Source organism: Tachypleus tridentatus, chromosome 9 (genome assembly GCF_004210375.1).
Source record: "Tachypleus tridentatus isolate NWPU-2018 chromosome 9, ASM421037v1, whole genome shotgun sequence".
NCBI lineage: Eukaryota > Metazoa > Arthropoda > Merostomata > Xiphosura > Limulidae > Tachypleus > Tachypleus tridentatus.
The window spans coordinates 36,197,333-36,223,699 of NC_134833.1; the positions used below are offsets into that span (position 1 = coordinate 36,197,333).

At 30.8% G+C, this 26,367-nt stretch overlaps 1 protein-coding gene across 2 annotated transcripts; it reads right to left on the bottom strand.

Moving 5' to 3' along the window:
- Positions 1-267: 267 nt before the first annotated feature.
- Positions 268-24,713, bottom strand: LOC143225058 (pyruvate kinase PKM-like). Of its 2 annotated transcripts, none has more exons than XM_076453756.1 (11): positions 24,569-24,713; positions 15,820-15,961; positions 15,172-15,263; positions 13,728-13,859; positions 12,625-12,811; positions 9,621-9,763; positions 7,583-7,710; positions 4,685-4,835; positions 3,015-3,334; positions 1,415-1,533; positions 268-1,138 (listed from the first exon to the last, which is right to left on the bottom strand). In XM_076453756.1, the coding sequence occupies exons 2-11, from the start codon at positions 15,959-15,961 to the stop codon at positions 969-971; spliced, it is 1,584 nt and encodes a 527-aa protein (XP_076309871.1). In that variant the 5' UTR covers positions 24,569-24,713; the 3' UTR covers positions 268-968. The 2 variants fall into 2 exon arrangements, with proteins under 2 accessions (XP_076309871.1, XP_076309870.1); XM_076453755.1 differs by lacking the exon at positions 24,569-24,713 and adding an exon at positions 18,931-19,276.
- Between the last annotated feature and the right edge of the window lie 1,654 nt (positions 24,714-26,367).

A 26,367-nucleotide genomic window follows, 5' to 3' on the forward strand; every position in this document is an offset into this window, starting at 1 on the left:
TAAAACAAGTGGTAATAAATTACAGAACTGGTTTTCAAAGATAACTCAAATCACCAATATCTCACTTTCTCCTACAAATATAATTAATCATGTGATGTATTTCAGCTCCAGAAACAGTATGGATTTCACACAACCTGCAGCAGTAACATTATTGAAAATGTAAATTCTCAAAGTAAAATATTAATTAAATTTAAATATTCACCTGAAGCCTAAGTTCATTCAGGAGAAAGATGTTACTGTGTTCACCAAAATGAAAAACGAAAATAGTTCAGCAGATCATATTTATTGTTCATTCAGGTGAAACAAAAGTACAATATGACAACTCAAGTACACAATGCTGGAACAAAAAAATAAAAAAGTGCATTTTCTTTTACAATAAATAGATACTTTAGAATAAAAAGTACCAGTTAGAGAAACAATTCCATAGTACATCTTTTGTTTACAACTAAAACAGCATTCACTCCACCATGCAATCATCCAGATCAAATTTTGAAATAAACTCCCACTTTCTAAAAATAGAGTAAAAAGCAGCACTTTCATAGAAGTACCTGCACTCTTAAGTGCATTACATTTCTTAAAGTAATAATACGAAACTCATTAACTGTAGTAAAATAAGTTAAAAAAGCATTTGAAATAAATTAAAAATTACACTTTTTCATTAAAGTGATTTAAAATGTGAAAAGACACTTGAAACTGAGAAGATCAGTTGTACAAATGAAGTTAATAAATTAAACAGATAAAATAAGTTTTCCCACACTAAACACCATTTACACTTGGCATTTGCTTTGGTTTCAGACTGATAAATATGTAAAAACAAAAAGGTTTAAATATCTAATAAGTTAACTATCACAACAGATATTTGTCAGAAATGTCTTTTTAAATTAATTTGTTCACAACAATATAAACTAGTTCAAGCTAGACACAATGGGTACTTCTTCAACAGCTGAAACACCAGTAGGAAGATTACGTTAGTCAACGTACACAATTCTCATGGTGTTTGTTGCTCCAGCTCCCTTTCGCCAACCAGTCACAACAATTACAGCATCGCCAGGTTGAATGAAGTTCCTATTCTTCCCCAAGTTAATAGCATACTGGATTCTGGCATCCACATCATGAGGCCAGTCCTCCATTCGCTCTCCTGAAACAAAATGAAGAAACTACAAATTTCAGAGGATTACTATACTTCAAAACTTCACTAATGTAGATTTCTCCAGTTAATTTTTTTATTACACATTTTCCTTAACCTGTACATGCTCTACACATAGAATGATAAAAATTAATAACTAGCAGACTTCTAAACTAGCTTCTAACATTTAACTTAGATTTCCTTGTAAGGTACACAATTAACTACCCAACTAGAAAACATTTTTCACAAATATGATACTTTAGAAACAAGATATCTGAATAACTGTACCAGTATAGAGAAGTGGGATGATCCCTCGCCACAAATGAGCTATTCGAGTCGTCGTTTCTAGACGAGAAACAGCAACAATGGGACAACGTGGACGATACTTGGCAATCAAGTGAGCAGTCCTATTTTGAATAACATTTTCATCAGATTCAGTGTTTAACAGAAAATAATTTAGTCATTGAAATTTATAAGAATGTTCTTAACATTCTTGTCAACAGAAACCAAAATGCATAATATCTAATCAAATTTGTCAACTTCACCAATTAAACACAGTCATCACAACAAAGCTGCCAAAATCAGAATATACTTGTTGTAAGAAAAATGTCCAAAAATATTTTTTTCATAGCTGCTATGAAATGCTATATGCTATATCTGCAAAATGCCACATAACTAACAGCAAGGCAAATTTGAGATAACTTTCAAACTATAACTGCACACTAAAACAAGCTTTACTGAAACTAAAATAACGGAAACAAGTTACTAAACACAGCTTTTTAATTTGTTCACTCCACATTCTGACTCAAACCTTAATGAGAGCATTCTGTCTACTATACTTCACGATCACACTTACAACCAAGAACTATTTTGATTCACACTACACAATACAAAATCAAAGAAATAAATTTAACTCACTGACAATGATAAAAAACTAAATATGCAACTTCGTTGAATAAACTTAGAAGTTTATGAAATATAAAGATCCCTGCTTTCAAAACTGTACATCTAGCTCCATTCATAAAAAACTTCATGTCACTAAAGAATGTCTTTTGTGTCTGGGTCTCTAAAGCCTTATTTACAATATCTGGCTTACAGTTTTATGTTAGATACATTACCTGTGTACTTCTTCACTTCACATGAACCATTTTCTGACTGAACTAATGAGACAGAAGTTAATTAAAAATAATCTAATTTAACCATCAAAATATACAGCAAATGTTAATGCTCTCCCTAGATGTAGGTTTTGTATTAAACAAACTTAATGTTAGAAGTATTTGTCTTGACAACTCGTGTATTTCCTGGATTCTATTAATTCAAGGATGTCTTAAGAAACAACCCACTTAATTTACTCCAATTTAAAACACTTCAGGCCTATTTAAAAATATCTGCACTTTGTCCAGCACTACACTTGCAAGTATTGAAATACAAGATATTTCAGTCTGCAAATTCTGAATAACATTAACTTAAAAACCTTACATTTGCAGCTGTCCAAAAATTTATTATATAAACTTTATCTAGTACTCTTTCAGTAAGAATTAGAAAAATTTGTTAGTTGTAAAAACAAACATTTCCAAAGTTTATATTTATTATTGCAAAATAGTATAGCTTATTTACATTTTCACAAATTTTCTCCAAATTTAATAAACAACTAATGGTTAAAATAATGTAAATATTAAATCTTTCTGGCATCCTTAGAAATCTGTCATTACAATTTTTTTGGCAAATTTTTCATTACCATTTGTTCTGCTTAGCCATACGACTTGTGAAAAGTTCTTTTACAACCTTAAAAGTAATCTTTTTTTTTCAGCAGTAACACAATATTGGCCTGTCTACAATTCTCATACATTAACATACTTTTATTATTATTGTAACTAACAGACTTTACCTTCCTGTTGTTGTGATAACAATGATAGCTGATGCCAGAGACTTCATAGAAGCTGTGACAGCAGCTATAGCAACAGAATGTGCAGCATCAAGAGGAACTGGAGTCTTAGTACTAAGCTCTGTGAAAACATGCTTGTGAAAGATAGCAGCTTCTGCTTCAGTGCAGATGGCATCCATGATTTTAACAGCTTGCAGGGGGTAATCTCCTTTGGCTGTTTCTCCAGACAACATTACACAATCTGCACCATCTAGGACAGCATTAGCTACATCAGAGCTTTCAGCTCGAGTTGGTCTTGGTTTCTTTACCATGCTCTCAAGCATCTTAAAAAAAAAGTCATATTATACCAATACTTATTTATACAAATAGAATATCAATAAAACACAAAAATTAAATTCATAAAATCTGACTTTTTAATATAAGGTTATCAGTTTGCTCAGTGGTAATACTTTTACCATTTTTAATCAAAACAAAAAATAATGCTAAAAATTGACATTTAATAACTATCGTTAAAAAATAAATCCACTTTATTTATAAACTTCAAACTGTGCTTAAGTGAAAATAAATTCAAAATGTTTCCATATATACTTGTAAAATAGCCTTAAAATAAATTATAGAAAAAAAATTTTATAACTGCATTTTGTATATTCACACAAACCTACACAAAGGCCACCCGTACTTGTTATCCCTAATTTTGAACTAAGATACAGATTAGACAAAAGGCAACTCTTGGGTTACTCAGATCAAATGGTGGTATTTAACTCTTATCATTACCTATAGCTCCAAAGCGCAAAGCAAGATTCTGTGGCAACAAGGATGTAAACCATAAATCCAGAATGCTAAACAACAGATTGTCAGTCCCATAAAAACAAATTTCAAATGATTTTTAAAATGTGCATTTATACATTCAAATTAGTGCTGATTTCTTAATTTTGTCAGTTAGAAGATTGATTGTAATTAAGCACAAAGCTACACAGTGGACCACTTGTGCTCTGCCCACCTTGAATATAAAGACCTAGATTCCAGCATTGTAAGTCTGCAGACTTACCACTGTGCCCACTAGGGGCAGTTAGAAGCACATACCTCTTACATAATTATGAAAATCATTAGCCAAATGAGTGAAAAATGGAGAATTTCTATTATAATTGTGAAGTAAGAAAAATATCTGTCCATTCTATACCAATAGGACTAATAGAAACTTTTTGGACTAGTGTATGGCATACTATTTACAATGCTATTCTACACTTGAAAACCCAGATCTATGTAAACAATAATCTTGCAATTCAAAAGGTCAAAACAAGTTATTTTCAAACAATTATACAGCAGGAAACATTTAAATAATCCATTAAATTGTTAAATTATTTTAACGTTAAAATAAATTCACTCATGTAACACTTGTAACACCTTGTCCTTTCCCACGGTAAAGTTTCAAAAAAATTTTGACATTCCCTAGAAATTAGCTAATACAATAAAATTCTACACCTATAACAGTATATACAATATCATGACTTAGAAAACAGTTACACTGCACTGAAATATTACTAACAATGTTTTATATGACTGCTTACATTTCATAAGCCACAATCTGAACAAAAATTTAAATATCATTTGCATATTAACTTACATGAAAACAATAGTTTGGAATATCAGCATAATATCAGTTCACAATTTACCTGAGTGGCACAGATAACCGGTTTTCCAAGAATATTACACTTAGAGATCATCATCTTTTGTGCAAGAAAAACTTTTTCTGGAGGTATCTCAATTCCCAAATCACCACGGGCAACCATGATGCCATCACATTCTTCAATGATTTCATCAATTCTGGGGGTAGTTTAAATGTCAGGTATTGTTCATTAAAATTTTACACTTGTCTTACAAAGTTAATTTCATGATTTAAAAAAAAATTAAAACATCTTTTCTGAAAAATTTGCAAAAAAACCTTGTGGGAAAGAAAAATACATTATTAAAAATACTAGGTCATAATGTATAAAAAATTCAAATGTCTTGTTTTCCTCTTTAAATTCTAAAACAACAAACTGAATAAAAATACTAATAATTTGAGAACCTATAAATAAGGATTGTAAAAACATAAGTAAACAAACAAGGCTAGAGATACTGCAGATGTTATTTACTCAAACAACAAACCCCTATTTTGACTCCATGCAGTTACCTTGAATTTATCTTTCTTTATACTAAACTACAAACAAAGGATTACTCAAGGTAGCTAATATAGTTCATGATCTACTGATTGACAATTTGATCACATTTGTTTCAGGTGTAAAATGTCAAATTACAAATGGAGATTGATAAAATAGTGACCATTTATAGTTTCTGTATAATTAGTCTACAAAATGATCAAACAAACTTCTCTGCAGTAAGAGTTGTTAAAAAGATATCTTCAAAATAAGGTAACTGATGTTATGAAATGGCCAGATCAATCACCTGATATCAACCCAATATTGAAAATTTATGGTCTGAGTTAAAATAATTAATGAAAGATTGCAAGCCAAAACGTGGAAGATGAACTTTTTGAAGTACTCAAAACAGGATGGCAATCAACTACTCAGTATCTGCACAAGCTCACTGAAAGCATGCAACATCTATGTAAAGCAGTATTGAATCCTGGGAATTCTAACTAAATATTAACTTGTGAAACTAGTTTGTGTTATTTCAAATTTCATTTTTACATTTGATTATTGCAGAAACTTGATTATTTTGTAGGCTAATAAGAAAATATAAGGAACTACAGCAACACTAACAATTTTTTAGATAACATGTAACTAATATCATGAAAAGTTCAGGTATTTACAAAAGCCAAAATTAAAATTAGGATTTGAGATTCTGTTTGAACAGATCTCACCAAGTGAGTTCAAAAAACATATTCTGCTATCTAATAAAAGACAAGAAATTAAAATTTTCAGGGGTTTGCACTTTTTTTTTGTCCACCCTCTATATCTCAATGAATACATGAATTAACATTGAAAATTCTTTGTGTTTCATGGAGAAGAGATGTGTAAGACCATAGTCACCACCATTCTGTTTAGATATGGTACATAGAGATTCATGTACAACACAGTATGTAAACCTTAATCCACCTCAAACTGCATAAACTACCTTTTTTTAAACATTCAATACAAACATTAACCCTTGAGCTATTGTTTATTTTAAATCAGCTATATTAACTTCCTCAGTATCTTTTTCAAACATTACATACATGTGCTACAGGTTTCCTCATTTAACATTTAATCAAGATCTCTCTGACGAGTACAGTAGTTTATAAAAACAACCATAATGGTGTACACATCTAAAAATATGACAAATTGAAGAACCACTTTTATACATTTTGAAAATTAATTTATTACACTACACAGAACTTTTGACATTTCATTTTCAAACATTAAAATAACTGAATATATCATTAATACTTTTGAAACATCTATTGGTCACAGAGGTATCACCCTCCATACACAGGACTCCTGCAAAAATGAACACTTTTTCACAGCAAATAAATAATCATGACCATAAAGCACTAGATAGAAACTAGTTCTCCAACAACTTTATAAAATGAAGTAGATAATCCTTGTTTACCTCAGCCACATATTAACATCTAGTCATTGGTATCAATACGTTATTAGCAGAAACAGTCTGGCACTATGGTGTAATCCATACAAAAGTCTGTTACCACATAACTGGTCCTAATATCATTTACAAACACTTACCATCCCAGCCAAAGCCTTACATAAAATTATCTTGCTGTACAGCACTACCTAGAAAACCATTCAAAGATCTTTCTTACTGCTTCTTCTGTTTAGCAAACACTTGGCTTACACAGTTTCAGTAATTGATGGAAGTTAGTCATTATGTTGGTGGTCTGGTTCTAATTTTATGTTCAGCTAACATTTGTTATTAACCACACCACAAAATATTTTTGTTTCCTCTTTGTAAAAACCAATATCTTCTACGCCATACTGAGAATTACCTTTCCAATGCTCAGCCTATCTAAGTACAAAGTTTGCAATGTATACATGCTAGTCACATCAACTGCCTATCTGTGATCCTTAAGGAAATGGTAATTTATTAATGTCCCTTAAAGTTCCATATTCTTCTCATGATCTTGTAAATACCCTTAAACCAAAATTCAAGAACATACACAAAAATATATATATTAATACCAACTTTTTTTTGCACATTTAGAAACATACCTAACAGAACCATAACGTACCAATAACAGTTTCGCATCTAATTTTATTTATTACCAAGAATCACAATTTTATAAGCTTATTCTCGAGTGTGAAAAAAAAATAGGTAAAATGCAACTACTCATACTTTCCGACTCTGATGAGAATGGATGGTTCTCATGAAACAAATGTATCAACTGTTTCTTTCAAACTATTAACTAACTTAAAACCAGTGTAGATCTTTACTGAAATACAAAATGGAACTTCATAATAAAAGGTTATATCATAATTACGATTCTCAAATGGATGTATGGATAGATATGAATACATTAAATCATTGGTAAGAATAATTCATTCCCATATTTACTAACTTTTGATATAAATACCTACTTTTTAACACCTTCATGATTCTCAATCTTAGGAATAATCTTTATATCTTTGCCTTTTTCTCCCAAAATGTTGCGAATTTCCTTCACCCCTGCTCCATTTCTTATAAACGAGGCAAAAATCATGTCTACCTATATTTTTAAAACCAAATTCATGATGTAAAGAAACAGTGTGAGCCACAGTAAATCAATAAGTATACTAACGAAACTAACATTGTGCGTTATTTATAAATATGACACATGCACTGAAAAAGCTGGCATTTCTACTTTTTTTATATCAAAGCTACTAATATAGCCAATGAGAAGCACAATACCACTCATACTAAAGCACTGACTAACACTCTTATAACACATTCACAACATAAAGTGCAATGAATATTCTTTGGTATTACACAGTGTTGTACACTTTGAACATCCAGTAATGTTAAATGGATTCAGTGATTATGTACAAATAGTTGTTACTAGTATTAATCTTCCTTTGATGGGATGTTCCCTACAGCCCATCAAGTATTTTTATTTCAGCTGTATAGAGTCCTTTATTCCTGGTTATAGAAGCCTTCAGCCAACTATTTTCAGTTAGTGTGCTATCTCATATTCAAAAATATAAACTCAAAGTAGAAACAATATCTGTAATACAGCATAAGAGGTATTTATTTTTATTTGAAAAAAAATTACTACATCTTCAAATTGAAATCAGCCTCATTTGTTTCATGATTCTGTAAACATCTGTAATGATTTTCAGTGTAAACAGTTTATTTTGCATTGCATTCCTAACTGTTTAAGTTAATATTTATGAAAAGTGAAATGTACCATAAAAATTTAATATTTAATTTATGGTAATTTCATTCATATTCTTTAATCTTATTTAACATCCATTCTGCAAGTTGCCGATACTGAATTTGGAAGGAACACACCATAGAGGGGTGTCTTGATTTCATGTGTTCAAGACAAAAAAGTGCTCCAATAAAAGATGATTTGTTCACCTATAAAAATTGCACTTTAATGTCAAAAGAATTTGCTTCTGTTGCATTCAGCCAGAGATGTGGTGCTCCAGGATTTGGCCAGGCTAAATTTCTCTCACAAAATACAAATGTTCATGTTCAAGCACATACTATACTTACCAACCCTTCTAGAGGCAAATAAGCTTTGCTGAACCTCCCTCAGCCATATCTGTTGATAAAACTCCTAAAAACTGTGAAGTGGCTTTATAGAACTGAGAAACCAAATCTCGTATGGCACAGCACGAGCAGCCACAACAGCATTTTAAATGGTAATTTATGAGGGGTGTGGGTTTTACTCCCTAAAAGCCTAAAAATTACTACAAATTTAGTCACACTGATTAACAATTCAAATTCCAGATTCTCTGTTCAGAATTAGGTAAAAATAGTACTAGAAAGCTTTGTTTGGGAATCAACCTATGATATGTTTTCCCAACTTGTAAACTGGGTGATAAACAACTCATATGTAATTATTACTGAACTACAATACTTGTTCATTTTTTGACTATTTTATTTTTGTAAAAATTGTAAGATTTTATTATTTCACAAGAAAAATTCTTTTAGCAGACCTTAACTTTCAGTAAGATGAAAACTTAAAACAATTCTCAAAAGCATTATGATATAGATTACAGTACACCTCTCAAAAGTAATACAAATGAATGATAAACACTAAAACGTTCTACTCACCTAAAATACTGATACATTTTAGACATTAACTGTTTCATGTTTTTGTATTTACTTATGATATTTATTAAGTGCTTTAATTTTAGTCCTTATTTATACATTGTACTTACTTAAAATCAATTTATAATAAAATTACATCTAAACAGTTTATCAAGATTTTAATATAGCCAAACCTTTTAACTTTCTTTACCCACTAAAGAACTATTCCATTATATCCTTCCATAACATAATGGCAGTTAAGTCTCTAAGATGTATGCAGTTCTAAACAATACTTGATAAGTAATTTAATCTCTTAACATTAAAGTACAATGCAATTAATAAACAGTAATCCTTGTATTAAAACATTATAATGTCACATACTCCTTGCTCCACTCCAAACAATATGTCTTCTTTATCTTTTTCAGACACTGCTGGTAAATCCACAATAACTCCTGGAAGATTGACCCCTTTCTTGCTACCAAGTAGACCACCATTTTCAATTTCACAATGTAAGAAGTCGGCACCTGCATATCATACAAATATGAAACATTGTGATCTCATCTATTAACAAGATGTAAAAAATGTCAGTTATTCATATAACTGATAAATATATAGCCATACATATAACAATACATTAACCCTTCTGCAACAAGTCAAAGTGGACACATTGAAGCCCTTTAGCTTCTCAATTCTATAAGGAAATATTTTTAATATATCAATCTCCCCTTGTGCAAAACTTGACATTTACTCTTTAAGTCTTCCTTCTTTGCAATTTATTTAACATACCCTCTGAGAAATAGAGAATTTAATGTCATTTATTATAAAAGATTCAGACAAAGCAAAACTTTTAAAGCTTTCAATCTTATTTACAAAGTCAAACTACTAAATCACACCCACATGCTACACCCGTCTTATCTTCCCTTTCAAAAATTACTGTACAACATTCCATTCTCTTCTTTACACAGAATTGTTTATTTCACTTTCTGTTCAAACTATATTTCCAAAAGAAAACATCAAACTTAGCTGAATTTTTAAAAGTTCTCACCCCAAAGTTAAAAAACCAGAAAAATTAAACAATTAGACATTTTCTGCTTTGTATAGGTTATTATTCTATGTTCTGAAGTGCATTTTTAATTCAATAAAAAATTTAATGCAATAGTACCATTAGCACAAGTTTCAACAACAGTCAACATGAAAAGTACAAGACCAAGATAATTGTTATATTTCTTGTTTTTCAAGTGTATTTTTTATTATAAGTCTCTAATATGTAAAAATTAGAAAGTTATTAGGTAAGATAAGGCTAGTTTACGTTAGATAAAAAAACTTTCATATGATGTGCTCTTACATATGCATTACATAATTCAATATAAAGTAATGTGAAATGCACAATTGCCAAGTGATTCAAAACTTGTGGCAAGATTAGACACTTGTTACTAAAAGAATAAAATTATATATAATGTTACAAGTCTTAAGCTATTTAGGATAAATTGTGGTTTCCTGTTACAATTTAGTCATTCGAGAAAAAAAACAGATAATTTAGATTTCCTATATTTTTTGTGGTGGTTATGAGATCAGTCAAATAGGCCAGATAAATAGATAGGAATAGGAAAAATAACAAAAATCTGATATTTAGTTTGGAAGGTTTAAAGATCGTTCAAATCAAATTTGTCAATTTTCTGATAAAGAAAGGTAATTTTAAATCTTAACATGACAATTTGCACTCAGATTCCATATATATACTGACAAAATATCAATAAAAACTACTAAAAACCTTTTACAACAAGACTTAGTATTTACTTGAAGCTTGCCAAATAGATAAATTTAGTATTTTCACAGTTATAGTATGTATACCTTCATGGTAGTTATGACAAACCATAACTTTCAATTGTGTTTGATTACAGAGCTATCGATTGAAAAATCAAACCCTTCCTGTCATATCCAACGGCCACATCCTCTCTTTCTGAAAATGTTCATAGTTCTCTCTTACATTTGAATTATATATTAAGTAAAACTGATAGAAAGTCAAGATTTTCATTTATCAAATGACATTGCATAACAGTGTTCTGAAGAGAGTTTCACTCAGATTACAAGCAACCTTCCAGTGAGAAACTTAACTAGCTTGAATGAATTTTAACAGCTCTTGTCACAGTTAGAAAACCAGAAAAATTGTGAGAGGTGGAGGAAATTGTCTACATTTTGTATGTTATGAGTCTCTCTTTCTTTGGTGCATTATTTAATTAGTCATTTAGTGCATTACTATCCTTAGTATAAATTAAATGTCCTTGACAATCAACAGCAAGATAAAAAGATTGGGTAAGTACTTTATTTCATGTTTCACATTTATTCTTTATTATTATAAAAGTAACTGAAATATAGAAATAGGAATCTTGAGGTTAGCTAAGATTATGTATAATAATGTTTCATGAAGCAAGCATGCAAGCAGCTCGTGGAGAGCATAATTTGATAGTGTAATGTAAGCTGCATTTACTCTGAGCAACTTGCAACATAATGGCATGTAATTAAATATGGTTCAAATGACAACAAAAACAAAAATTAAACATGTATACTATTTACAGCTTAAACCAATTAGAATATACAAATGCAGTTTCATGTTACAATTTGAAATATACTAGAAAAAAAAGGTAGTTTAGATTTATCTTGATTTTTTCTTGTGATAGCTATGAAGTCAGTCAAATTGACCAATCAGTTTTGATTTAAGGTAGTAAAAATAACATCTAAAATAAAGTTTGTGTAAAAAAAATTTTGAAATGTATTTGATGTTTTAAGGAATACTTAAAAATGAGTTAAAAAAATTTTTGAGATGAGGAAAAATATTTTTAACCTTAACAAGATAATTAAATTGCACACAGATTAATCACAACAAATAATCAGTATATCCATGGACAAATCTATTACAGTTTATTAAAATCACTTCACTAAAATTTTTTTATGTGAAAGACATGTTAACTGAAGGACTACCAAATTGTATGAATATATTCACATTATATTGAAAATTAAAATATTAAATCTATAAAGACTTTAAATAAGTACAAAGAGGTCATATGATTGGTCAAATGCTCATGTTGAAAGAGTTGAAGGAAACAGATCATTGTTAACATCAACACTTTAATTTTAGGTTGGATCTTGACTAAATTTCATCAAATTACCAGATCAGGTATTAAGAAAACATACAACTGCTCTACAAGTCTCCTCTACCCATAAACTGAAAATCAAAAAACTGTGTAATGAGATTATACAAAACTGAAATACAATACATAAATTTTCAATAATCTTAACATTAATTTGGTAAGAACATTTTGTATATGTTACTGATAGTAGTTAACAAATCCAATATTTTAAAAGTAGGATTTCAGTGTTTTCTTACCAATTTCCTTTACTACAAGAGAAATCAGACCATCATCAACAAATACTTTGTTGCCAGGGACCACCACTTTGGTAATGTTCTTGTAATCAACATACAGCACATCCTTCGAGCACTTTTCCTTCATGCTATCATCAGTTGTAACTTTAATGGTATCATTTTTCACAAGTTCTATCTCAGCTGTAGGACCCTGCAATATGAAGAAAACTTTAATCTTGTGGTTGTTTTTCTTTAATAAATTACCTTCAAATATTTAAAATATTTATTACAAGTAGCATAACTCAATTTTTAGCCCATTTGTAACATTTACACATTCTTATTATGCTCAAATCAACTGATAAAAGAAACATTCAATAAATCAATAGACCTTAACATATTAAAGTTAGAAGCCAGTAATGTTATCAAACCAGCATCACGGTAGGATATACACTAACATTTACTATCCCATGTACTGAAACGTTTTAAAAAATGTTAGATTTTCTTATGATACAAGTGCCATTCAATATATAGTAAATTTCAAGTCTTTAAAGTACTGACAATGTTAATTGTTACATTTTAATGTGTACATGTGAAATTACTAAAATTTGACTTAACAGTAATTTTGTATGATATAAAAAACAGTTTTTTTTCTGTATTTTATACATATCATAATATGCATAAAATGCATTTAAAAACAGTGAAACTTTTATATGCATCTCTCCAGCATGTAAACAGTTAATTCATTAAATATTAGGCTCATAAAAAAAAAAAACTTATGCTAGATTTTAAATAAATCAAAGATGCCCAATTTCTTATGAAATAGCCTTTTTCTATCAAAGTAACTGCTTTCAGCATTACACTTTTCCTAATTTTCTTAATATCTGATCTGGTAATTTCTGATGAAATTTAGTCCAGATCATACCTTAAATTAGTTGTTTTACTTTATGATGTATTTTTGAATTCTCACAGAGTATAAGGAGTGCTGATGACAAAAAAAAAATCTTATCCACATTCTTGCAATTGTAAATATAGAAATGGATTCACAAGCACTATTTTCATGTTTAATTCTAAAAACATGAACTAAGAAAGGATAATATTAATAAAATATTTATAATTGTGTTACTTACACCCTCCAAAAGCCCTGTTCGAATTTCAGGACCTTTCGTATCCAAGGCAATAGCTACAGAATGTGGCATATTAATTTCTTGACTAACAATTTTCACTGCTTCTCGTACATTTTGGATGGTCCCTAGATGATACTGAGATAAAAGAATAAATTTTTTTTTACATAAAATATTGGGATTTTAAAAAATATTAAGCTTATAATGTTGTACTCATTCCTAGAAAATGACATTTTTAGCAGTACTGTTTCACAATTTAAATCCAAATTAGTTATAGGATTATGTTACACTGCAATAATTACAAAACAAATTTTTTTATTGATAACACTTTAGTACATTGATTTTTTATATACATGTTATATCTAATTTTTATCTGAAGAATGATAAGATTAGTGAAAAGCTACAAAACAAATTACATGATTTACATTACTCAAATGTAATTTTATACAAATACAAGCTTTCAGGCTCTGAGCACATATTAAATTATTTTTAAAAATTTTACACTGAGAAAAATGCTAATTGTTGATGTCTCTTAGTTCTCTTAATATATGTTATGGTTAATTCTTAGTTACCAACACTTAATAGTATTAAAGAATTACATATGATTCACACAATTACAAAAAACAGCATATACAAATAGAGATGTTGAATACATTATATAAAAATGATTCTGTAGTCTCACCACATCAGGTCATGTTATATCTGATGACCATGACTGACCATTGCCTTGCAGCAGTTTTCTTTGCAAAAGAATCCAATGTAAAACCAGCAAATCTAAAACACTTCTCTTCTCACTGGATGGATTACAAAAATCAGTCAAATCAGTTAAAACAGCCTGAACTCTAAGAAATATGTTGAAGTGCATTCAACAAGTCAATTATGATGTCTTTCTATGGAATAGCATGAATAGTAGTTTATCTTCCAGCTGCTTGGTTGTAAAGATTGAGCAGGCATGTCATAGAAGCAATTTTTGTCACTCTTCCAAACAAAGTCTTTTTTATTATGATCTGCACAGTTGCCTGCAGCATGTGGACCTCTACTCCAGTGACCTTTGTGCTTGTGGATTCACACCCAATAAAAAAAACACTTCACTTTGTTACCATGGCTGAGATAAAGCTCATTGCAAGTTTTTCTGGACAGTCTTGGTTTTCCATGTCAATTCACGATCTTTTGTTTTCCAGTGCCATGAAGTGCAAGAAATCTCCTATCCTAGAAATTCTAAGCTTCCCACCTAAACATATCTTTATGATCTAAGTGTATGAATATTGTGTCAAAATGATCTATTAAATACTGTTTGGAAAGTAATATTTTGTGGTGCCATCACAATACATTTTTGTATATTCAAAATATTTTTGATATAACATATTCAATCCTCTGTAAATAATTATAAACAAGAAGTTATATTTTGAAATAAATAAAGTAGAAATGAGAATGATTAAAGCGTCCTTACCTCATGAGTGCCGTGGGAAAAATTCATACGAGCAATATTCATTCCTGCTTTCATCATTTCAACCAACATTTTTACCTCTCGGGACGAAGGTCCTATAAAATTAAATAAGATATATTACATATAATGCAACATGCACTCAGTAGAGAATACAACTAATCAAGTTGTATTTTAAAATTGTGAGATACATATGTAGACATTTTCAAAAGATGAGTGAATACATAGAATAAAATTTTAAATTACAATGGACAACAAAATATAAAATACATTCATTAGACAGCTTTTGTAACTCAATGAAGCCTAACTTCATTGGGTACTTCTGACAGAATCAATTTAGACAAAGTAAAAATATAAAACACTGTTTAAAGTCAACTTAAATTTGCTGACAAAGTCTCAAACCAAGCATTTCAACTTTTCCTAAAAAAGGAACAAATTCAGAAACTTAATCTTTAGTATACTTAGTATCAAATGGATTTTGATGACGTTAAACAATATAGCCATAAGATTACAGGAGTGGATATGAAAGTTACAGAACGTAATATGTTCCACTGCTGTACACTTTGAAAGTACTTCATACAAAAGATAAAGTTGTACTGAGTAAACAGCACTTTCTTGAAGACTCATAGTAATTTCATTTTTTAGTACACTCACCAATAGTACAAATGATGCCAGTTAAACGAGTAAAGGTTGGGTGAGAATCAATGTCAAGAGCACTCAGATGATCAAACCTTGATTCTTCATTGGCTGCATGAAGCTGATGGCCTAGTGCCCTAGGACTCTGAGTAACAGCCATCTAATAAAAAAACAATGTATTGCTTAATAGCACAATTCAGTCTTTCATATGGACTTGCTTGACATACACAGGTCAATTTTTCACTCTGCTGCCACGTTAAACCATAATATTAACATTATATTCTGACCAGAAATATTAGCAATTATTCATAGCAGCATTTGTATGAAACTAGCAGAAGCAACAATAATTTTTCAACAAAACCATATAAAGCATTTTTGCTTTCTGAAAATACACATGAAAAAAGACCTGTGTTTTATCATAAAGACTACTTCAATTCCACAAAATATGAATTATTTCTTTTAAAGTTACCAATACTAGCATTTATAGCTGTATATCATTCCTTGGGCCTTGTACAATCTTAAAGAGATAGTGATTCCAACCTCCTGGCCCATTAAAAGACCAGTAAAAAAAAACCTACCAGTTCCATTTGTAGCCAACATCTGTACTTTTGACAACTTCCTTAGATGCTTTTAAATGTATTGTTACTAAATGCTAACTAATCTCAACCTGTTTAAAACAAAACATCAGTACTTTATGCACTTCTCAGCTCTGTAGCACACACTGATAGCTTTAATCTCTTACCACGTGCAGCATAAAAGATTCTACCAAACTCAGGTGGAAATATTAGATCAACTTACAAACAAGGAACTTTGATCCTTGGTAAAAGTTTCAAAACACTTCATAATTTCCTTCCTAAGTGCTTGCATAGCACTAGCCTCCACTACTACTAATTTGCAGTACAATCATTTTAAAAATAACAGCATAAAAGAGGGAATACTTATCTGTTGATAAATAGAAAAGGAATCAATGCATATCTACTTTTGTAATATCCACATGTATTACAAGTAGTTACATTTTACTTTCTAACTTTTACCATGCACATTTACATGGTTCTTAAAAGACTGAATATAAATACTAGAATAACATCACAACAGATCAATTATTTAGATGAAATTGTTTCAACCAATGAAGCTAACATTCAAGATGAGTAACTTAAAACATCTGTTTTCTTAAACTTTGTTTTCTGTTAATTTAATAACCAAATGTGCAATATGGGTTAACAATAGTGAGTAGTTAAATTATATACTAGCACTTGTATTCTTACTGCAAACTTCTAACACCAAAACCATAGCCAGCTGTTATGGTGATTCAGCTGAACCATTCAGCTAGATGGGTTTATACACTGACTAGCAAGTTCTATACATACTAGAAATCTTCATGAAAAATTAACTCCAATGTTTATCGTGGTTTCCAATTGGAAAATTTGTATAAGTTCTGAAACAAAAAGGTTTCTACAACAAGTTTCTCTACGAAACAACTGAGAAATGTTTGTTCTGATTCTACACTTTCATCCCAATTTTATAATCTACAGAAAATTAAACTAGAGTTACAAGTACCATATACCACTGCAATTAACAGTGTAGCTCAGTCATATTAAAGCTGTAAATTATATTCAATTATGAAAAATTTAATTAAATTCTTAAAGTAATAACTAGATCTGAATTAGAATATATAAAGATGAATAAAGCTAATGCTAAATGCACAACTTTTTGCACCACTTGTATACAAAACTTGGTTCTAAAAACCAAAATATATTAATAATAGTTACATCAACTATGTAATATGTGAACTGTGATCTTGGAAATACAGTCAGCTTTACACACATGATCTCCAAGCTTCCATACTTCAAAAGTCAAATTCAACAATTCTTAGAGCTGAATAATCACTAAGTTTCTGTTCGCCATCAGTCAACGCCATAAACGACACCTCCCCATAGGGCTCGTACGGGAGACATTGCAACAAAGCAAACTACGCGCTATTTTCTCTTTTCAAAAGAGAATTTTTAAAATGCCTTCAAATTTTAAAAAGAGCATGTATATACTAAGTTTTCAGACGGTGGATAATCTAAGACCATGTGCATTTTGAAAAAAAAGGCTATCAAAATGATTGCGGTATACAAACCCAGTCAAACTGTCCACCAAAGCTTAATAAATCTAATCGGTGCTACAAAGTGTAAAGTATAGTTTTTGTAATAGGTATTAGCACTTTGTAGGATGAAATAGCTTCACTGCTGTATTTGTTCAAGCGATATTATCTCGAGCTTCACGCGACTGATATTCACTCTCGAAGTCGACCCATACGAACGAAATGGATAAAAAGAGAAACCCGTAGTTTGAAAGGTGTCTAGTTGTTAATTGTTTTCCCTATTATTTTCAATTAATAAAACTTGAATTACAACACCGTTAGTTTATACAATTCCCATAGTTGGGAAACTCGTAATGAAGCTTGTTCTAATAAATACGAATATATAGCAACCAAATTAAACAAATTTAGTAAATAAGTGAGCCTATAATTTATTATCCTGAAGTAGTAAAATCGATTAGAAATAATCACTACAGATAGGTAACGTTTTTTCTTCAGAGGAGGCACATAATGTTAAAAACTTATTGCGTCACAAAAATATACCAAATTTTAATTTGCAACGCTTAAGTTGGTTGGTTGATTTATCTTTACTATAATGTAACCTCAGTTTCAACATCGTGAACTGATAACAAACGTACAAGAAGGTTAAATTTTGGTTCTACAATTCTACAACAATGAAACAAATCTTAAATTACTACATGTTAGTTAAATACCCATATTTACCAGGTTTGTAAGAACATTCAAAACGAAGAATTATCAAATATATAGCAATGTATCTAATGAAATTAAAAACCATTATACCCTCCGAATGCATTTCTTCAAGTGAAATATTTCTAAACCTAACAATATACGATTATATTTTAATTAACGAACTAAAATAATATTCTTAAAATCAAAATTAAGTTATTCGTAACATGAATATTTGTGCTACGCACACAAAGAATTTACATAAATTTGAGTTAAACTTTGATTTGACATGTGTATGTATATATATATATATATATATAGAATAAAGATAAAACTGCTTACAACTACAAAACATTTACCTGCGATTTTCCTTTTTGGCTTGAGCGAAAGACAATTTCACTGCAGCCCAAAATTCCCATATTGAAATTTTTGTTCGAACCGTTTCACCGACTTTATAGAAAGTGACTAAGAACAAAGGCGTTTTCTTATCTTTGTGTGGCACCTACGTGCTAGAACTCATGTAGGAGCAATCTTACAGGTAGAGGACTTTCAATTCCACACCTCTTCCGGTCACGTTCAGCCAACCTCTATCTCGTAGACAGACACGCGGACCTTTTGAGTGAACGCGATTCACACAAATTGGGCTTGCCGGCTTTTGTCGTCTGGACTTTGACACACACCTTATAAATTCCAAGTCTACAACCTAACATTTTCTCCAAGTTATAATATAGCTGATTTGTAGAAATTATATTATAACTACTGAAGAAATTGAAGGTTAACTACTGAAGGTTAGAACATCACTGTGATAACAATGAGCCAAAAATAAGACCTATGAACTATTAAGAAATATTCGATTGAATTGTCTTTACAAATGGATTTCAAAAGTAGTTACTTAGTTTACTATTTTGCACCTATGTGTTTCTGCATATTATTATTAACCAGAATATCAAGAAAATAGTTATATTTTCATTGTCTCGCACTGTGCGCGCGAAAGTTATCATTAACATAGAAATGTTACATTATTGACATGTTAATTTTAAAAAACGTAGAAACTATTCGTCTTGCTTTTAAGTCAAATTCGTGGGATTTAGCAGTTAGATTTTGCTCCAGAAATGTTAATTTCAAAACATCAAATTGTATCCGCAAAAGGTGTGACGTTTAGATTTTAGATTTTTCTATAATAAACATTGTTTGCTTCCTGATAGTTTTCAAGTACAGTTTATCAAATGGTTTTAAGTAAAATGATTTCACCGTTAATTTTCCGATTATAAAAAATCGTTTAGTGTGACGTTAGTATTTAGAATAATAAGTACCGTGTCGTAACCATCAAAGCAGACGAACTGATAACACGACTTTTTTTTATTATTTGTTTACAAGTTACAGCTTCTACACTAAGAATGAATGCTTTCAAAATAGGTAACATGCTTCGATCACTCGGTGATCAGTCATACCAGTTTTTAAAATATCATAATTTTACAAGCTCTAACTTGTAATTAAACAATACTTGTAGCAAGGGAAAACTCTGTAGATAAATTGAATACTTTGACATTTACCACTGATAACGAATATATTCAAGTCAAAGAAGTTTCAATCACAGATGGGGTTTGACAGTTTATTTCAATATTTTGAACAAATTTGTGATTCAGTTACGAAATTCATATCCCGTAACACAAAAGCTTAAACGAAATGGCAAGTACATGTTCAATTGTATATATTTCACAAAACTATACTTGAATGTAGTGACGTTTGTTATGCTAAGTGCTCCAACAAATACATGTATATTATAGTCTACTCATTAGGTATTTTTATTGCTTTATAAAAAATACGCATATGTCTGAAAACTAGAGGAAAGAAAGTAGTAATATGCGTTTTTTTTATATTTGTGCAACTAATTTTGTCTTAAATATTCAATCCAAACAAGTGAATTTTCCACAGAATACTGAAGTCTCAAAGCGGCAGTTAATCAAACTTATTTCATAAAAATTAAATACGACAAAAATCTTTTGTCCCTCATGAAGAGCCCTCTACACAATGTACTTAAAAGTAACGCTGTCTCGACTAAAATATTTTATTACTAAAAGAGATTTTATCAACACCTAAATGTCGTTTAAATGTAAAGGCGGAATGTCTTACATTTCCTCAGTTTTATAGATGGAATTATCAAGTGCCGACGATTTCAAGTATCAATTAAGTTTTATACTACACACACAAACATTACCACTTATACTGTGTACAAAATAAACATGCGTCCAACCAGTTTAACTACCTCAGACTAAGAGTTGAAAAGAAATTTATAGTGAAAAATTATCTCGCTCATAGATTTACATGGCCATGAATATCAATAATTATGAAGTGTAATCGCGCCTAAACTTTCCCATGTAACAAAGTTTCAATTAATAATAAAAACATAAGGACAAGAAATCATTTAGTTTTTAAAAGCTGTCCTTGCACATCAACCTATAAGAAAATTTTAAACCTATTCTTAGTATTAAAAAACTTTCGATTCCCCCTTAAAACTTAAGGTGTTGATTCCCACCAATTGATGATAAATCATTCCATAAGCTGATAAACCTATTAAGAGAAATAAAATTGTTTTAACTGAAACTCAGTATTTTCCAAATTAAGTTCTCTTCTTCCCTTCCATGTATTTTTAATAAATAAAAATATATGCTGCACAAATCAAATGGATTCCCAGAATACAGACTATAATATGGGATATAAAACGCACACAAACTCGGGTACTGCCACTTGGGATAAGATATACAAATTAGTGCTTTACTACTACAGTGAGATTGGAATGCCACCTTCAGGATGTAAATTTATCTCACCCCCAAGTAGTAATAGCTTTAGTTGTTTTTTGTTGTTTTTTTCCATTTTCAGAGCAGTCACCTTCCCACAACTGTCTGCAAGCAGTGAAGGGCGATGTAGATGTGGGACATCGTGTGGCTCGAAGAATCGCATCACGCTCTCCTAATTTCAATTTCCTTTCATGATTTTATTATTAGTAGTCAATTCTGAGTGTTTTAGTTTTATGAATTTCTTAATGCGAGACTGGCGAACGGAGGTTAACACTTACACGTGTATGTACACCCACCGCAATATGGGTCCTACTTTCTCAGTCACCTCCAAAACCTTGGGTATATTTTATATCCCACTTTATAGCCTGTACCCTGAAGATCCTTTTGATTTGTGCAGCGTTTTAATTTTTGTTTGGATTTGTTTTTATCAGGAAATATGATTTGTCAGAGGTTTAGATTTGCTGTTTTTAACAATCCTTCTTTTAGATTGATTGATTTTACTTGACTATTGGGTTATTCATATATATACACACACATTATATGCACGTTTAAAAACATAACTGTACGCACTAATATGATTGTGCCACAACTGTAAAAAAAACAAATATTGTGAGGAATTACATAATTTCCCGTTCAGACTCAGGAGTCTGTTATTTAATCATTACATTTATCTTACACAGTTATTGTCAATATTAACAACTTGCACTTCCTTATCGTTCAAACGATCTTAGCTAACCTTGAATTACCGAATCACAATGTACGATGTAACAAACCCATTGTGCAATGAATTTATTCAATATTGGCTTATCCACAATATTTAACTGTAAATTTATGACACCAACGAATGTTGAGCCCTAGTCTATAAATATTTAACTGCTGAGTTAGAAACGGGGTGATAATCAGTAGAAGTTTAGTATATTCTGCTGTCCCTTCTGCTAGAACTATCACGTATTTAAAGAGCTTCCCGTGATTTACGTGTTTATTGTTATTGAGCTAAGAGATGGCATTGTTGAAGATATATAGTCTAACATGTGGAAGAAGCTAGTTATTATATAAAAATAAATGGGTTCGTTAATGTATAATATTCGAGCGCAATATCCAATAAGCGCGATTGCATGTTATATCTATATAATTTAATGATTAACTGTTCGAATAAAATTTTAAGTAGCTCCACATCTCAAACCCCCTAGCGTTCACTTAAAAGTTAGAAATGTAGTGTAAACTTGTCACCAACTGAAAAAACATGGTCATACTAATTTACCGTATCTAAATAAGAATCTAGCTACATACATTCTAATTATATGTACCCCTGGAATATATAAACATGAAGCCACAATTTAACAGTTTTTGTAACAACTTTAAAATGGTCAATATTACAAAACCTAATGCTTCCCGTATTACGTCATGATAATTTATTACAGGGCGTTTACAAATTACACGGATTCATTAACTCTATACATGTCTAGTTTCTGTACACACATTTGGTATCGTACGAGAAGAAAAGTTTGCAATAGTTTCCAAGCACTCGTTAGAGGGTGGTTTTTAATACCGATATCTCAAATTACGATACATTTGTATGAGGATTTTGAAGAGAATGTAAAATGAAGTTCATCTATCCCTGTGGTGAATAAGAAAACTATCTTTTCCTAATAGTTATTCAGAATTCGCAATTTGTCATGAGAAACTGAACTGAAATTATAGTTAAAAATATTGTCTACTTTCTAAGTCATAGGTTTCGTCCAAAATCTATACTGCTGCTAACTGGTTTCAACAAAAGTTCACAATTGCGAAATAAACATTGTATTGAGACCTAATTACAAAATACTAAAATAGTATAGTAATACATTAATACCACTATGTTAGCTTGACTTACTGTAAAAGTCAGTATCTTTGCACCCAAGATAAAGGTTTGAAAAATCTCAAAAGTAAAGTAGTTCAGTACGTCCTCACTACGAGGCGTTTCCAACAATATACGATACTGATTTTCAACGCAGTGTATTTTTAACTTTCAAATAGAGAATCAGTGTAATTTGGTAACTCGTATTCTAAACCATCACGCTTTTACATTTTGATAGCTAACTGATTCACATCAAAAGTTCCCGAAAAGTAGCATTCAATGGACACTGCTTTTTTAAATGCATGTACATATAACAAAGTAACACTATAGAACTCGCATCAGTACCTTATTAAAACAGTTCAAATACATATTTCATAACTTATATTATCATAACACGAATACATCACTAATACAATTCCTTCTGCAGTAAAAAATATACTGACTTTTAATGATACTCTAGAAACCACGAATAACGGTTACCCACAACAATGATTTTTTTTCGAAAGTTTTATGGTCACTTGATATTCAGTTCACATACCAGATAACCACAAAATTAACAAATGAAGCTGATTCTCTCGGCGTTAGCAAAAATTTAAAAGCACTAGCACACTAACTAGAAATAAAAACAGGAACTGCTATCGATGTTGTTATACTCGTGTTTTATGTAAAGGATTGTTACTTATGTCCTATGTTCATAAAGTTCACCCTAAGCCTAAATTAAAACATAAAAAACGCTTTGAAAAGTTTTTACCATTTTTCAAAAGTATTGCCATTATTAGCATTATGCGACAACGACAATTTCAAAATAATTCTACAAAACCTGGATCAAGAATAATTATTAGCACTACCACCAAATACTGATATCAAGTAAATTAGATTTCGTAGGCCTCCGCTACAAAAGGTAGATAGCTGACATTACTTAAAAAAAAAAAAAAGAGTAAAACAAATACTTTGAGTAAATATAGCCTATGCTAAACTACCGCGTATGTACCGCTAATTGACAACTACCAACACAACAGTCTGAGCAAGTGAAACTTGAACAACTTAACTTAAAGAAAAAAATACCACTTAAATACATTGAATACAATAATAGTCCTTGACATTATCATTATAATCGTAATAATAAATGGAAGAAATACATTTATCAACTATTTGGTATTTCTACGTTCTGTCAAACATCTTATAATTTTAAATAGTGTCTAAATTTTCTCTAGTTCACAACTTTTCATTACAACTGTGTGAACAACTTACTAGTAGAACTAATAGTTAAAATATTTTAAAAAATGTATGCGTAGCCTATCTTATTTTATACAAAAACAACTCAATTTTTCACATTACGTTATAAAAGCTACATTACTGTACCTTTTAAACAAACGAGTTCTCAGCAGGAGAATTTGATACCCGTTACCAACGAAGAGCAGAATAACTCACCGGTTCGTCTAGCAGATAGTTCTTGAAATGACCTTGCGGCAGTAGCTACTGCGGTATCCCTAAAGATGGCGCTTTATGCGTATGACAATTGATGTTTCTGTTTTTTTGATAATGTTGAAGCAATTAACACATACAAAAATATCTATTATCATTTCACAAGTTACGAATTTTCAAAAGTTATATACGTAGATGCCTAACTATGTATTTTAAATAACCTTTTGTATAGCTGTTATATAATCTTTCAAAAATATTTCATTGTCACTGTTTATTTTGCGAATGAATAAACTTATCTACAGAGGCTCAACATTCACAACTTAAACACCATCCAGAAAGTCCCCCGGTGGGTTATTTAAGCCTAAATTACTTCCAACGCTAAAATCATGGATTCATTTTCCCCACAGTAAGAGATTATTTTTGAATTTCGTGCAAAGCTACACAAGGTCTACCTGCGCTATCCGCCTATAATTAACAGTGAAAGATTAGAGAGAAGACAAGTAGGCACCCACAGCCAACGCTTGGACTACTTTTCTCACAATTAATATTGAGATTGGTTGTAACATTATAACGCCCCTACAACTGAAGGAGCGAGCATGTTTGGTGGGTCTGAGATTCGAATGTGCGACACTCAGATTTCGAGTCGAGTAGCCAAATCACCTGGCCATTTTTTGTCCTAAAATAAATCAACAAACCTCCCAAAAATGCATCGTTTATTTTCTTAAAGCCTCCAGTGATACAGTGGTATGTCTGAGTACAATTATTCCGTCTGTTTCTTCTAGTATCTGGTAGGAGTTTCACTTCTCTGTGTTATCACCAGCATGTGCTACGCGGCACGAAGACCCTATTCAAAAAACTGAAATCTTTCACCAATATGAATGAACATATGAGATAAATATACCGTATATTTTCCCTTGATGAGACAACCTTAACAGTAAGATAAATTTCTTTATTACTTTCACCCATTTGTACTCTGACAATTGTGTTGATGCGTACATATTATATCACTTAGTTATGTATGCAGCACGAGATTCATGAACATAATAAAGTAAAACCCAGATGTATGTACAAAACTGTACATGCATGAAAATAACAAGGTGCATCAGGTGGTCGTAAGGTATGTTATTCGTGACATGGTAAAGATAATGATGCAAAAAAATATGCAATTATGAGACTTTGAACATGTTATTACAAAAGTAGTAACTGCAAAATATTTTCAGTTCGTCCTTTTAGGTGTTTCAAGCCAATCCCAGTAAAAAAAACAGCAGCTTAATGGAGTTTTGTTAGCAGTTGGATAAACTGCTCAAGTAGCAATGCGACTACTTTTAAGGTAAAATACTCCTCCTAATGGTTCCTGTTCCATAACATTCATGCTGGATATGATCTTTTGTTTAGCATACCTTTATGGGGATCTATGGTTCGCAACCTGTCGCTTAAAACAAAGTATGCACTACACACGGGGTGTACTGTAAGAGCGATAATTCCCAAACAAACACATCCACAATAAACATTCACTGTTTAGTATAGATTTGTTATTTGTTTGTTTGTTTTGGAATTTCGCACAAAGCTACTCGAGGGCTATCTGTGCTAGCTGTCCCTAATTTATCAGTGTTAGACTGACTAGAGGGAAGGCAACTAGCCATCACCACCCACCGCCAACTCTTGGGCTACACCTTTACCCACGAATAGTGGGATTGACCGTAACATTATAACGCCCCCACGGATGAAAAGGCGAG